This window comes from Bombina bombina, chromosome 1 (genome assembly GCF_027579735.1).
Source record: "Bombina bombina isolate aBomBom1 chromosome 1, aBomBom1.pri, whole genome shotgun sequence".
Taxonomy (NCBI): Eukaryota; Metazoa; Chordata; class Amphibia; order Anura; family Bombinatoridae; genus Bombina; species Bombina bombina.
Window position 1 is genome coordinate 1,371,519,558 of NC_069499.1, and position 16,840 is coordinate 1,371,536,397.

The window sequence follows — 16,840 nt, forward strand, 5'->3', positions numbered from 1 at the left end:
GACGACGCTTGTATTAGAATGTCGTCCAAGTATGGTACTACTGCAATGCCCCTCGGTCTTAGAACCGCTAGAAGGGACCCGAGTACCTTTGTGAAAATCCTTGGAGAAGTGGCTAATCCGAATGGGAGGGCCACAAACTGGTAATGTTTGTCCAGAAAGGCGAACCTTAGGAACTGATGATGTTCTTTGTGGATAGGAATATGTAGGTACGCATCCTTTAGATCCACGGTAGTCATAAATTGACCTTCCTGGATAGTGGGTAGAATCGTTCGAATGGTTTCCATTTTGAACGATGGTACCCTGAGAAATTTGTTTAGGATCTTTAAATCCAGAATTGGTCTGAAGGTTCCCTCTTTTTTGGGAACTACAAACAGATTTGAGTAAAATCCCATTCCTTGTTCCGTCATTGGAACTGGGTGTATCACTCCCATCTTTAGCAGGTCTTCTACACAATGTAAGAACGCCTGTCTCTTTATTTGGTTTGAGGATAAGTGAGACATGTGGAACCTTCCCCTTGGGGGTAGTTCCTTGAATTCCAGAAGATAACCCTGAGAAACTATTTCTAGCGTCCAGGGATCCTGAACATCTCTTGCCCAAGCCTGAGCAAAGAGAGAGAGTCTGCCCCCCACTAGATCCGGTCCTGGATCGGGGGCTACTCCTTCATGCTGTTTTGTTAGCGGTAGCAGGCTTCTTGGTCTGCTTACCCTTGTTCCAGCCTTGCATCGGTTTCCAGGCGGATTTGGACTGTGAGGCATTACCCTCTTGCTTAGAGGATGCAGAATTAGAGGCCGGTCCGTTCCTGAAATTACGAAAGGAACGAAAATTAGACTTATTCTTGGCCTTGAAAGGCCTATCTTGTGGGAGGGCATGGCCCTTTCCCCCAGTGATGTCTGAGATAATCTCTTTCAATTCTGGTCCAAAGAGAGTTTTACCCTTGAAGGGGATGTTAAGCAATTTTGTCTTGGATGATACATCCGCTGACCAAGACTTTAGCCAAAGCGCTCTGCGCGCCACAATTGCAAACCCTGAATTTTTTGCCGCTAATCTAGCTAATTGCAAAGCGGCATCTAAAATAAAAGTTAGCCAACTTAAGTGCGTGAACTCTGTCCATAACCTCCTCATATGGAGTCTCTCTACTGAGCGACTTTTCTAGTTCCTCGAACCAGAACCACGCTGCTGTAGTGACAGGAACAATGCACGAAATGGGTTGTAGAAGGTAACCCTGCTGTACAAAAATCTTTTTAAGCAAACCTTCCAATTTTTTATCCATAGGATCTTTGAAAGCACAACTATCTTCGATAGGAATAGTAGTGCGCTTGTTTAGAGTAGAAACTGCCCCCTCGACCTTAGGGACTGTCTGCCATAAGTCCTTTCTGGGGTCGACCATAGGAAATAATTTCTTAAATATAGGAGGGGGAACAAAAGGTATGCCAGGCTTCTCCCACTCCTTATTCACTATGTCCGCCACCCGCTTGGGTATAGGAAAAGCGTTGGGGTGCACCGGAACCTCTAGGAACTTGTCCATCTTGCATAATTTTTCTGGAATGACCAAGTTGTCACAATCATCCAGAGTAGATAACACCTCCTTAAGCAGTGCGCGGAGATGTTCTAATTTAAATTTAAATGTCACAACATCAGGTTCAGCCTGTTGAGAAATTTTTCCTGAATCTGAAATTTCCCCATCTGACAAAACCTCCCTCATGGCCCCTTCAGATTGGTGTGAGGGTATGACAGAACAATTATCATCAGCGCCCTCCTGCTCTTCAGTGTTTAAAACAGAGCAATCGCGCTTTCTCTGATATGCAGGCATTTTGGATAAAATATTTGCTATGGAGTTATCCATTACAGCCGTCAATTGTTGCATGGTAATAAGCATTGGCGCGCTAGAAGTACTAGGGGCCTCCTGCATGGGCAAAACTGGCGTAGACACAGAAGGAGATGATGTAGAACCATGTCTACTCCCTTCATCTGAGGAATCATCTTGGGCAATTTCATTATTTGTGGCAGTACTGTCCTTACTTTGTTTGGACGCTATGGCACAATTATCACACAATTTTGAAGGGGGAGACACATTGGCTTTCATACATATAGAACATAGCTTATCTGAAGGCACAGACATGTTAAACAGGCTTAAACTTGTCAATAAAGCACAAAAACCGTTTTAAAACAAAACCGTTACTGTCTCTTTAAATTTTAAACAGAGCACACTTTATTACTCAATATGTGAAAATATATGAAGGAATTGTTAAAAATTTACCAAAATTTCACCACAGTGTCTTAAAGCATTAAAAGTATTGCACACCAATTTTCAGAGCTTTAACCCTTAAAATAACGAAACCGGAGCCGGTTACAGATTTAACCCCTATACAGTCCCAGCTACAGCCTTTGCTGTGACTTTACCAAGCCCAGAGGGGAATACGATACCAAATGACGCCTTCTAGGAACTTTTCCAACTACTTTCAGGTCCTCACACATGCATCTGCATGTCTTGCACTCAAAAACAACTGTGCAGTAATGGCGCGAAAATGAGGCTCAGCCTACAACTGGGAAGGCCCTTCCAGACTGGAAAAGGTGTCTAACATAATGCCTGACGTTAAAAAACGTTCCCCAAGTTTATAAGTGTGAATTATCAGCATAAACATGTATAAAATGTCCAAATAAAGCAATCGATTTAGCCCATAAAAGTGTCTACCAGTTTTATAGCCCATATTAAGCCCTTTATTCTGTTTGAGACTAAGAAAATGGCTTACCGGTCCCCATGAGGGGAAATGACAGCCTTCCAGCATTATAACCTGATTTGCTCCCTCCCTTCATCCGTGTCCTAAAGCTTTGGTATTGGTTCCCACAAGTAAGGATGACGCCGTGGACCGGACACACCAATGTTGGAGAAAACAGAATTTATGCTTACCTGATAAATTACTTTCTCCAACGGTGTGTCCGGTCCACGGCCCGCCCTGGTTTTTTTAATCAGGTCTGATGAATTATTTTCTCTAACTACAGTCACCACGGTACCATATGGTTTCTCCTACATTTTTCCTCCTGTCCGTCGGTCGAATGACTGGGGTGGGCGGAGCCTAGGAGGGACTATATGGCCAGCTTTGCTGGGACTCTTTGCCATTTCCTGTTGGGGAAGAGATATTCCCACAAGTAAGGATGACGCCGTGGACCAGACACACCAATGTTGGAGAAATATAGTTATATTTAGCTGTAGTTTAGAGATGATCCTCCCACCTGACACCTCCCACACCTGATCCCTACCTAATCACTAACAGCTCCCTTCCCTCCCACACTACCCCACTGGTCACTAACATCTTAGGTACTGTCAGACAGTCTGTCAGTATGCCGTTTTGACTGAGGGTTTGTTATTTTTTTCCAATATATATATATATATATATATATATATATATATATATATATATATATATATATATATATATATATATATATATATATATATATATATATAATTATTTTTATTGCTGTAGTGTAGGGAACCCTCACCCACCTCCATGATCTCCCCCCAAACAGTTCTCTAACACTCCCCCCTCTCACTAGGTGCTGCCATCTTTGATATTGGCAGCTGTCTTTCAGTCCCAGTTTGAAGGATTTTTTTATTATTATTTATTAAAAAATAAAATTGTGTAGTGTAGGGATTCCCCTCCCCCTGATTGTATGAAGGACCCCCTCTCATGTAGGTAAAGAATCCCCACTTTTCCTCCCCTCCTCAACCCTCCTGCAATATGCGGCGTGCCCGCCTCCCTACTTTCCTCCCACACCACCCACAGCATCACCACAAACAGTGACAATTCAGCAAACCTCTCTCATGCCAGGGAACTGTGATTTCCCCCTTGATGACTGTTGTAAGCCACTGCTGTGACATTGTCTGACTGGAAACACAGATCTGTGACATTGTCTGACTGGAAACACAGAAACAAGCCTCTTCTTTCAAAAGAGGCCAAAACTGCTGGGCCCTCAAAATTAGACGGAGTTCAAGAATATATAAGGCAACTTAGCCTCCCATAGTAACCAAACTTCCTGTGCTCTCTAGGACCTCCAGACTGTACCCCAACCTGAAAGCCTTGCATCTGTCGAGATCATGGTCCAATTTGGACGGAAAAAATATGCCCCAAGAACAATAGATGAATCATTGATCTGTCAGGAAAAGGATACTTGTTTTGGCATCCAGAAGAATCTTCTGAGCCAATTGAGTGTAATCCCTGCACCACTGATGAAGCATACAAAGCAGAAGAGGCCTCATGTGAAACAGAGCGAAAGGAATTGCATCTGTGGCTGCTATCATCAGACCTAAAACCTCCATACAAAGTGCTACAGAAGGAGAAGGGACTGACTGAAGATTTACACAAGCCGAGTGTAAGTTCAGCCTTCTCTGTTCTGTCAAAAAGTGTCATATAGTTGATTACATCCAGAAAAGTAATCCTGGACTAAAAGGAAAGAGAACTCTCTGGAAAGTTTACTTTCCAAACATACTCTTGTAGAAACAACAAAAGTATGTTGGTATAAGATACTGCTAAATGTAAAGATGGAACCTGTACCAAAATATCATCCAGGTAAGGAACCAGCGAAACACCCTGAGCTCTCATCATAGATACGAGTCCCCAGAACCCTTATAAAGGTTTTAGGAGCGGTAGCCATACCAAACGGAAGAGCAACAAACTGAAAATGCTTGACTAGGAAAGCAAACTTTAGAAAATAATGATAATCCCTGTGAATATGGATATGAAAATAAGCATTGCATTCTTGAGAGCTATAGAGGAAACGAACTTCATTGATGAAAAAGAGCAAGAATAGTCCAAATAGTTTTCCATCTTTAAAGAAAGAACCCTGAGAAACTTGTTTAGTTTTCAAATACAGAACAGGTCAGCAAGTTCCTTCTATTTTGGGAACAATAAAGAGGTTGGAAAAAAATCCTTAACCCTGTTCTGATTCTAGAACTGGAACTATTCAACCCATAGAATGCACATCTAAAATCAGGGCTCTTGCCTTCACAGGATTCTTATGAACAGAAGACAAAAGAAACCTTCCCCTGGGAGGCCTTGATCTGAAACCTATTCTGTATCCTAGGGAAATAATGTTCAGAACCCATGGATCTTGAACAGAATGAAACCAAGCCCCTAAAAAAAGGCATAATCTGCCCCCTACCAGAAGATCTGGATCAGGGGTCATACCTTCAGGCAGACTTGGTAGTGGAAAGAGGCTTTTTAGACTGTTAGAACCTTTTCCAATTATGGTTTGGCTTCCAAGAAAAAAATGGAAGAACCCTGTTTATGGAATGAAGTGGAGGAATTCTGGTTTTTAGATTGACGTAAGGAACAAACTGTTAGAAGACCTAGATTTACCCTTAGACTTCTTATCCCGATGAAAAAAGGCTCCATTCCCCCCCCCCCCGTAACCATAGAAATAATCCATCATCCAGATTATGATTTCAACCACAAGGCCCTCCTAGTCAGAAATGCTATTGCCATAATTTAGCATTGATCTGAATATTAACAACAGCAACATAAATTAAAGCATTAACTATCTTCAAGAGTTTAAATGAATTTGAAACCTATTTACCAGCAGACTGCACAGAAAACAGTTCAGATAAACCCTCACACCAAAGGGTAGAGGCTACAGCAATGCAAGCAATAATTGCTGGTCTAAAGGAAAAATCTGCTTGCAAAAAAAGGCCTTTCGATGAAAAGTCTCTAATTTCCTATCCATAGGGTCTCTAAAAAAGGTACTATCCTCAAGAGGAATAGTAGTAGGTTTAGAAATAGCCACATCTACCTTAGGCATAGTTTCACAAAGCTGTAAATTAGAAGCAGGCAAAGGAAATCCTTTCAAGTCTTTTAGCAGGATAAAAAGGGATACCATGCTTAAACCACTCCTTAGAAATGATCTCAGAGATATTATCAGGAATAAAAACTACTTCAGGTGACTTAACAGAGGGGTTAAAAAATATATTCAGCTATTTAACAGACTTATCCTCAGAAACCTTAGACTCCTAAACCCCTACATACATAACACTTCTCTTGAAAGAGAACAAAGGTGTTCCAGCTAAAGAAAAAAAAAAAAAAAAGGGAGAATTCAGTTTCCTGATCAGAGACTCCTGATCATCTGAAAACACTACCCCCCCCCCCCCCGAGGATAAATCAGAAGAACAAAGACCTGAAACATAAAGCTTAGAGACTTACTCAAATCAGAAAATCCCCCTTTTAGCTTAACAGTAACCACCTTCTTACACTTACATGGCCACCAACACCTCAGATATAGTAAAGCATACACAATTTCTAATCATGCAGCAAAATCTGAAGAACTTGTCTGTGAAAAACAGAGGGAAGACAGATACCATTAGACACAACAGCAGCATTGGACTGATTAGAATGCAAAATATGATCCGCACATGATTTGTAAAGCTAAGCAGGGGGGGGATTTATATCAACCGGCTTGCATAAAAATATACTTAATAGTAGGAAAGTGTACAGAGGATCTAGCTTCTGAGGTAACAGGACCAGTATGCTCCATAATGAAAATAAAGATTAACAGGCAGGTAATGAGTAAATATCCCCCCCCCCCCAATGATTTAAAAATAAAAGGCAGGATAAGCAAAGTAACCTTATACCCAAATAAAAACTATTGGAAGTAATGAAAATCTTACCCCCCCTCACCAGAGGCTTAAAGGGACATAAAACCCCCCCAAAAAAATATATTTCATGATTTAGATAGAACATACAATTTTAAACAACTTTCCAGTTTACTTATATAATCAAATTTTCTTTGTTCTCTTGGTATTATTTGTTGAAGGAGCAGCAATGCACTACTGGTTTCTAACTGAACACATGGGTGAGCCAATGAATATATATATATATATATATATATATATATATATATATATATATATATATATATATATATATATATATATATATATCTCCACGCCTACATAGGATAAATAAGGTATTATTATACCCATGGCATATATAATGACAGACATAATGTTCCCCAGGCTATAATATACCCATAGGTGACTACCTACTAATAGCCTACAGACTAGGTAGGTGCCAAACAACAACCCCCACACTTACCTGATAGGCACCCACACTACTGGACTTAACATAAGCATAGAAGAACTTCTTCCAGTAGATAATCAACCTAGTGCTGTACACATGACAGCAGAGGATCTAAATATGTGAAGTATAATGCAGAACCAACAGGAGGAAGCCAGGGACCAGTCATATGCGACACTTGTGGCAAGCCTGTGACTAACTCCAATAGGTAGTCTTTGTGCCACTACTCATACTCCAAAAACTTCACTCTGTCCAAACATTAGCTCTAAGGGGAAACTGGGCCTCAAAACAGTCTGAGAACCCTTCTCAAAAACTGGAACACTTCCCTTCTTCACATTCCTTTTGCAAAGGCAAAGATAAAACTAGTAAGGTGGGAGGGGTTTTAAGAGCTCTAGGAGTTTTGGGAATCTTTGCCTCCTCCTAGTGGCCAGGAGTATAATTCCCAGGAGTAATGGATTGTGGACACTCACCACCTTTATGAAAAAAATACATATTACCTTTTAATTCTAAAATTGCTATGTTGGAAAATAAAGTTTTGCTGAGGTACTGACATGCAAGCAGAGCTGGTATAAACGTTGCTAAGGGATAATAGTTTCTCTGTGAGTCAGTCAGCGTTCCTTCTATTAGTGCTTCATTGTGCTAATCTAGTGCATGCACACTCCAGTGTCTGAACAACAAGTCTAAGCTGATTGGACAGGGATACAGAAGAAAAAAACACCCATTTCTGGTGCGTTTATGAATACCTCGGCATGAGACTATTTTACAAAAAAAAACATGTACTTTTTTTATTTTAATCACTTGTTTATAAAAAATATGTTAGTGTGTTTTATATAGGAAAAGATATAATATTGACATATAGAATTAGCACGTTTATTATGGACTTTTAATTTAGGGATAAATGTGTCAATTCTATACTCCAATATACATGTTCAACACCATTTATAAGTTTCACATGTATTTTAATCTCTGTTGGTTAGTAAGTTTGAAGTATGATCTGGCTATAGCTGTGCTTCAAGATCACTCACCAATTCCAGGAGAAACCACCCTCTCATAATGATACGGGTTCACACAGACACTGTCATACTTCAGATCAAAGGCAAATTGGCAAAATTTCACATGTTTAAGCTCATTCTTGTGCAAATCAGGCCAGCGCCAGAGCCGGGCGTAAATAACATGAGGGAACCCCTTCCTGCCTGCCACCTGCAGGGAAAAAACAGGCAACCCTTACCAAGTTATATATATAAAAATGTCTGCACATAGGGATAGGCTGTATTCTATACATTTGGGTCTGTGCCAAAGCTAACCATATAATAGAATTGCACTAAAGATGATGATGACAATCACTCCATATTTAGAAGCCAACTATAAAGGTAGCAACAGGAGAACAAATATTAATATGACAGTAAAGTCAAAATTAAACTTTCACAACTCAGATGGAGCATGCAATTTTATATAATGTTCTCTATTATATCATTTGCTTTGTTCTCTTGATGGCTTTAGCTGAAAGGCATACCTAGGTAGGCTTAGGAGCTCAAGCAGAGAGCCAGCAGGTAATTGGTGGCTGTACATTTATGCCTCCTATCATTGACTCACTCGTGTTCCGCTAGCTCCCAGTAATGCATTGCTGCCCTTTAACTAAGGATGATAAGAGAATGAAGCAAATTTGAAAATAGAAGTAAAATGGAAAATTGTTTAACACTGCATGCTCGATCTGAATCAAGAACATTTTTAATTAATAGTTTATGAAGGTGCAGCAAGAAAAATGAGGCCGTTATATAAAAATGACACAATATGATGCTACTTTCATATATGATCACAAAGTGAACTTTTTTTTTTTAATATATAAGTAAGCAATGCATAAAATGTATTTTATAAAAAAATCTAACTAAAACTACTAAACAAGATGCCAACCCAAAAGAAAATGTACAAATAAAATAATTATACATGATAATATAATACATTTAAAAAAAGGGACTGTAAAGCAGAAATTTAAGTTTTATGATTGAAATGGAGGATGACATTTTAAACAACTTTCCAATTTACTCATCAAATTTGATTTGTTTTCTTGGTTTCCTTTGCTGAAGAATATACTTAGTGCACCGATGTTCCTGAGCCTACCTACTAGAAACTAGCTTGTGATTGGTTCCAGCATGCAAATTTGCATTGGCTTACCAGATATGTTCACCTATAATATTAATGCAACAGCTAAACCCTCTCCTCCATCCCACACCTGTAATCTACATGCTGTGGATCCGCTCCAATTTTCAAAAATTATTCAAGATCTCCTCCATTACAATTCCACTATAACCTGCCCTGATCTCGCAACAGCCCACTATAACAAAACCGTCTTCTTGGCACTAGACACACTTGCCTCTCCCCAGCTGCGCAAATCATCACGCCGTAAGTTGCAGCCCTGGCACTCTCAGCAAACATGCTTTTTGCAAAAATGCTCCTGTACTACTGAGCGTGTCTGGAGGAAAACTCACTCTAAACCTGACTTCATACACTAAGTTTATTCTTCGTTCATACACTTCTGCCCTTCACTTAGCCAAGCAAACCTACTTCTCTTCTATCTACTCTTTCCTCAAACCCTAAACGACTCTTCTCCACCTTTAACTCTCTCCTCTACCCTCCTGCTCCACCCCCCTCATCTGTCTTTAGTGCTCAAGACCTGACAGACTACTTTTTAAACAAAACACATTCTATCCGAAGCAACATCCCAGCACCAACCTGCAATATTCCAACAACAGACACAGTTACTCCCTCTGCATCTTCCATCCAGCCACTAAAAATTAAGTTTCCTCCTTACTATCTTCCTCACGCCTCACTACCTACACGCTCGACCCTATCCCTTCCCATCTAATACCCTCCCTATCTTTCACCCTCACTCCTGCTCTTACCCTCATCTTCAACCTCTCTCTCTCTACCGGCTCATTCCCATCTTCTTTCAAACATGCAAAAGTCACTCCCATACTCAAAAAACCCTCCCTTGACCCTAATTATCCTGAAAGCTACCGCCCCATATAATTGCTTCCATTAACATCAAAACTCCTTGAAAAACTAGTTTACAATCGCCTAACCCACTTCCAGTCCGCCAACTCCTTGCTTGACCCCCCTGCAATACGGATTCCGCCCCAAACACTGAACTGAGACTGCCCTTACCAAGGTTACTATCTTCTCTCTGCTAAAAATATTGGCCACTACTATATACTCATCTTACTTGACCTGTCAGCTGCCTTCGACACAGTTGACCACCCCCTCCTCCTACAGACCCTTAGCTCTTTTGGCCTCTGTGACACTGCTCTTTCCTGGATTCACTCTTATCTTTCTCACAGGTCTATTTTTGTGTCATTTGCCGGCAACTCCTCCTCTCCAATGCCTCTGTCTGTTGGAGTACCTCAAGGATCTGTTCTGGGTCCTCTACTCTTCTCCATTTATACTTCTTCGCTGGGTAAACTTAACAGTTATGGCTTCAAATATCACCTCTATGCTGATGACACCCAGATCTACCTATCCACCCTTGCTCTCTCTCCCTCTGTCCTTTCTCATGTCAGCGACTGCTTATCTGGTATTTCTTCCTGTATGGCCTCTCACCACCTAAAGATTAACATGTCCAAGACTGAGCTCCTTCTTATCCCCCCCTCAAGCTCTACGCCAACTTGTGACTTCTCTAGCCCTGTTGACAGCATCTCCATTCCCCCATAGCCCCAAGTCCGCTGCCTCGGAGTTACACTTGATTCAAATCTATCCTTCGCCCCTCCCCCATATCCAATCGCTTTCTACATCCTGCGCAACCATCTAAGGATCATTTCCAAGATTCAACCTTTTCTGTACGCTAACACCACAAAGCAAATAATCCACTCCATTGTTATTTCTCGACTTGACTACTGCATAACCTACTTACTGGCCTTCCTCTTTCCCGCCTCTCCCCCCTTCAATCCATCCTAAATACCTCTGCCATGGACAGCGCTGCTGAATATGATGGCGCTTCGGAGGAGAAGAAGATGTTCAGCTAGCTCTCATTAGTACATTGATGCTCTTGAACCTAATCTTTAATAAAGGATACCAAGAGAACAAAACCAATTTTAGTACAGATATAAATTGCTGAGTTGTTTAAAACTGCATATCTGAATCATGAAAGTTTAATTTTGACTTTAAAGTCCCTTTAAAAAAAAATCCCCCCCGCCATCCAGCTCCCATTACTGCCTGTCACTTATTATCCCCGCCCCATCAGTGATGTCACTATGTACATTCGTGGTGACATCACCAGCACTTCCATGTAGCCTTGTGAGAAAAGACCACCAGACCGCCAATGATTGTGACCTGCAGTGCAGCTTTGCATGACGACCCAATTTTGTCATGTGCATGGAACCCGAAAACAAGTAGATTATTGGACAACAGTGATCATTAGTTGAGAGGGTGATCAAGTCTGCAAAATAATCCCAGCAAAGTTAAAGTTTTGAGGGGTAGGTCTATGGTGTAACCCTTTCCCAAACCTCAATTTAAAAAGGGACATAATAACTAACCCATATTCTAAATAACTTGAAGTGATGCAGCATAACTGTAAAAAGAGGACAAGAATATATCACCTGAGCATATATGTAAAAAAGGAAGATATTTTACTTTAAAATGTATTCAGCAAACTAGAGTTAGTGATCCAGAGCTACTCTTTATACGGTCATGAATGGGGGGGAAAAATAAGCATCACCAGTGCTGAGATCACACTGAAGTTATGGGATTTCACCAGATTCGCAAGATTTCAGAGTAAACTTCCGTAAACTGAGGAGTTGTCCATTTACAACGGGATGTGGCTACTGAAGAAATATTTAGGTAAAATACTAGCTGAGGAGTTCTTGTGGGGTCTTTATTTCTATATCTGAAACAATATATTCCTTTTTTTACACAAAAGATTTTTTTTTTTTTTTTTTTACAGATGTGCTGCTTATCTTTCAAATTATTTAAATTTGGGTTTTGTGTCCCTTAAATTATGTTATACAAATCAATGATCCCTTGACTTATCCAGGCATCTCTGCAGATTTCCGTGCCTAGGGCATCACAAAGAATAAACGGCACTGTGGATCACTCTTCGTAGCATGACTAGAAGAGAGGAGACGCTTGTTGAATTTCTAAGAAATTACCGTGGTTTTCCATATCATTTGTCCTTGGAGGCCAATTACTGGAGAACAGCAGCTTTAAAACTCAGCATTTACTCTTGCTATGATACATATATTTTGCTTAAATAAACATAACATCACAATCTATCTATTCTATTAGGTTCTTGTAAAACGCGGCTATTCACCTGTAAGGGTCTCAAGGCGTTGAGGGTTGCAGTTAAGTCGAAGAGCCAGGTCTTGAGGTCCTTTCTGAACTTAGTTAGGGCGGTAGCTTGTCTGAGGTACAGCGGGAGGGTGTTCTAAGTCTTGGCTGCCAGGTGAGAGAAGGATCTGCCTCCCGCTGTGGTTTTCCTGATGCAGAGGATGACTGCGAGGGCTTGGTCGGCCGAAGTTGTCTGGCAGGGGTGTAGAAGGTAACGCGGTGGTCAAGTATTCGGGACCGATGTTGTGGAGGGCCTTGAATGTGTGAGTGAGAAGCTTGAAGGTTATTCTTTTGTTGATGGGGAGCCAGTGCAGGTCCCGCAGGTGTTTGGTGATGTGGCATTGACAAGGGATGTCGAGGATTAGTCTGGCCGAGGCGTTCTGGTTGCGCTGTAGTCTCTTTTGGAGCCGGTGTAGAGTGCTTTGCCGTAGTCCAGACAGCTGCTGACGAGGGCGTGGGTGACAGTCTTCCTGGTCTCAGTTGGGATCCATTTGAAGATCTTTTGCAGCAGGTGAAGTGTGTGGAATCATGCAGAGGAGACGGCGTTGATTTGTTGGTCCATAGGGAGCAATGAGTCCAGAATGACGCCTAGATTTTGTGCATTGTCGGTGTGGGTTGGAGGGTGTCCGAGGGTTGTGGGCCACCAGGAGTTATTCCAGGCGGATGTGGTGGGACCGAGGAGGAGGACTTCGGTCTTGTCTGTGTTCCGCTTTAGGCAGTTGTAGCTCATCCAGGTGGTGACTGCTGTCAGCCCTTCGTGGACGTTTCTCTAAGCAGTAGTGAGGTCCCTGGTGAGATGATTAGCTGGGTGTCTGATGATTTGCCTGCTTTTTGCTGTAAAATACATCTTAAAAGTACTCTTGCTCTATGTCCTCCCATAGAGGAGGTGGTGAAACATTCTACACCATGCAAAAAAACATAATTTATGCTTACCTGATAAATTCCTTTCTTCTGTAGTGTGATCAGTCCACGGGTCATCATTACTTCTGGGATATTACTCCTCCCCAACAGGAAGTGCAAGAGGATTCACCCAGCAGAGCTGCATATAGCTCCTCCCCTCTACGTCACTCCCAGTCATTCGACCAAGGACCAACGAGAAAGGAAAAGCCAAGGGTGAAGTGGTGACTGGAGTATAAATTAAAAAATATTTACCTGCCTTAAAAACAGGGCGGGCCGTGGACTGATCACACTACAGAAGAAAGGAATTTATCAGGTAAGCATAAATTATGTTTTCTTCTGTTAAGTGTGATCAGTCCACGGGTCATCATTACTTCTGGGATACCAATACCAAAGCAAAAGTACACGGATGACGGGAGGGATAGGCAGGCTCTTTATACAGAAGGAACCACTGCCTGAAGAACCTTTCTCCCAAAAATAGCCTCCGATGAAGCAAAAGTGTCAAATTTGTAAAATTTGGAAAAAGTATGAAGCGAAGACCAAGTTGCAGCCTTGCAAATCTGTTCAACAGAGGCCTCATTCTTGAAGGCCCAAGTGGAAGCCACAGCTCTAGTAGAATGAGCTGTAATTCTTTCAGGAGGCTGCTGTCCAGCAGTCTCATAAGCTAAACGAATTATGCTACGAAGCCAAAAAGAAAGAGAGGTAGCGGAAGCTTTTTGACCTCTCCTCTGCCCAGAGTAAATGACAAACAGAGAAGACGTTTGTCGAAATTCCTTAGTTGCCTGTAAGTAAAATTTTAGAGCACGGACTACATCCAGGTTGTGCAGTAGACGTTCCTTCTTTGAAGAAGGATTTGGGCATAAAGAAGGAACAACAATCTCTTGATTGATATTCCTGTTAGTAACTACCTTAGGTAAGAACCCAGGTTTAGTACGCAGGACTACCTTATCCGAATGAAAAATCAAATAAGGAGAATCACAATGTAAGGCTGATAATTCAGAGACTCTTCGAGCCGAGGAAATAGCCATTAAAAATAGAACTTTCCAAGATAACAACTTTATATCAATGGAATGAAGGGGTTCAAACGGAACGCCCTGTAAAACATTAAGAACAAGGTTTAAACTCCATGGTGGAGCAACAGTTTTAAACGCAGGCTTAATCCTGGCCAAAGCCTGACAAAAAGCCTGGACGTCAGGAACTTCTGACAGACGTTTGTGTAACAGAATGGACAGAGCTGAAATCTGTCCCTTTAATGAACTAGCAGATAAACCCTTTTCTAAACCTTCTTGTAGAAAAGACAATATCCTAGGAATCCTAACCTTACTCCAAGAGTAACCTTTGGATTCACACCAATATAGGTATTTACGCCATATCTTATGGTAAATCTTTCTGGTAACAGGTTTCCTAGCCTGTATTAAGGTATCAATAACTGACTCAGAAAACCCACGTCTTGATAAAATCAAGCGTTCAATTTCCAAGCAGTCAGCTTCAGAGAAGTTAGATTTTGATGTTTGAAGGGACCCTGTATCAGAAGGTCCTGTTTCAGAGGTAGAGACCAAGGTGGACAGGATGACATGTCCACCAGGTCTGCATACCAAGTCCTGCGTGGCCACGCAGGTGCTATTAGAATCACTGATGCTCTCTCTTGTTTGATTCTGGCAATCAATCGAAGAAGCAACGGGAAGGGTGGAAACACGTAAGCCATCCTGAAGTCCCAAGGTGCTGTCAGAGCATCTATCAGGACTGCTCCTGGATCCCTGGATCTGGACCCGTAACGAGGAAGCTTGGCGTTCTGTCGAGACGCCATGAGATCCATCTCTGGTTTGCCCCAACGTCGAAGTATTTGGGCAAAGACCTCCGGATGAAGTTCCCACTCCCCCGGATGAAAAGTCTGACGACTTAAGAAATCCGCCTCCCAGTTCTCCACTCCCGGGATGTGGATTGCTGACAGGTGGCAAGAGTGAGACTCTGCCCAGCGAATTATCTTTGATACTTCCATCATAGCTAGGGAGCTTCTTGTCCCTCCCTGATGGTTGATGTAAGCTACAGTCGTGATGTTGTCCGACTGAAACCTGATGAACCCCCGAGTTGTCAACTGGGGCCAAGCCAGGAGGGCATTGAGAACTGCTCTCAATTCCAGAATGTTTATTGGCAGGAGACTCTCCTCCTGACTCCATTGTCCCTGAGCCTTCAGAGAATTCCAGACGGCACCCCAACCTAGAAGGCTGGCGTCTGTTGTTACAATTGTCCAGTCTGGTCTGCTGAATGGCATCCCCCTGGACAGATGTGGCCGAGAAAGCCACCATAGAAGAGAATTTCTGGTCTCTTGATCCAGATTCAGAGAAGGGGATAAGTCTGAGTAATCCCCATTCCACTGACTTAGCATGCACAGTTGCAGTGGTCTGAGGTGTAAGCGTGCAAAGGGTACTATGTCCATTGCCGCTACCATTAAGCCGATTACCTCCATGCATTGAGCCACTGACGGGTGTTGAATGGAATGAAGGGTGCGGCAAGCACTTTGAAGTCTTGTTAGCCTGTCCTCTGTCAGGTAAATCTTCATTTCTACAGAATCTATAAGAGTCCCCAGGAAGGGAACTCTTGTGAGTGGAACGAGTGAACTTTTCTTTTCGTTCACCTTCCATCCATGTGACCTTAGAAATGCCAGCACTAACTCTGTATGAGACTTGGCAGTTTGAAAGCTTGAAGCTTGTATCAGAATGTCGTCTAGGTATGGAGCTACCGAGATTCCCCGCGGTCTTAGTACCGCCAGAAGAGCACCCAGAACCTTTGTGAAGATTCTTGGAGCTGTAGCCAATCCGAATGGAAGGGCCACAAACTGGTAATGCTTGTCTAGGAAGGCAAACCTTAGGTACCGATAATGATCTTTGTGAATCGGTATGTGAAGGTAAGCATCTTTTAAATCTACAGTGGTCATGTACTGACCCTCTTGGATCATAGGTAAAATTGTCCGAATAGTCTCCATCTTGAACGATGGAACTCTTAGGAATTTGTTTAGGATCTTTAAGTCCAGGATTGGTCTGAAAGTTCCCTCTTTTTTGGGAACCACAAACAGATTTGAGTAAAACCCCTGTCCCTGTTCCGATCGTGGAACTGGATGGATTACTCCCATTAACAAGAGCTCTTGTACGCAGCGTAGAAACGCCTCTTTCTTTGTCTGGATTGTTGACAATCTTGACAGATGAAATCTCTCTCTTGGAGGAGAGTATTTGAAGTCCAGAAGGTATCCCTGAGATATTATCTCTAGCGCCCAGGGATCCTGAACATCTCTTGCCCAAGCCTGGGCGAAGAGAGAAAGTCTGCCCCCCACTAGATCCGATCCCGGATCGGGGGCCCTCAATTCATGCTGTTTTAGGGGCAGCAGCAGGTTTCCTAGTCTGCTTGCCCTTGTTCCAGGACTGGTTAGGTTTCCAGCCTTGTCTGTAGCGAGCAACAGCTCCTTCCTGTTTTGGTGCAGAGGAAGTTGATGCTGCTCCTGCTTTGAAATTACGAAAGGAACGAAAATTAGACTGTCTAGTCTTGACTTTGGCTTTGTCCTGAGG

The 16,840-nt window shown here is 42.2% G+C and overlaps 1 protein-coding gene across 3 annotated transcripts in view; it reads right to left on the reverse strand.

Annotated features, from left to right (window-relative positions):
- The window catches only part of LOC128650371 (mothers against decapentaplegic homolog 4), a 218,923-nt gene that overhangs the window by 152,267 nt on the left and 49,816 nt on the right, over positions 1-16,840 (reverse strand). For all 3 annotated transcript variants that reach the window (XM_053704283.1, XM_053704276.1, XM_053704290.1), the window contains exon 3: positions 8,093-8,267. In XM_053704283.1, the coding sequence (XP_053560258.1) occupies positions 8,093-8,267 (175 nt within the window). The remainder of the gene's footprint in view (positions 1-8,092; positions 8,268-16,840) is intronic.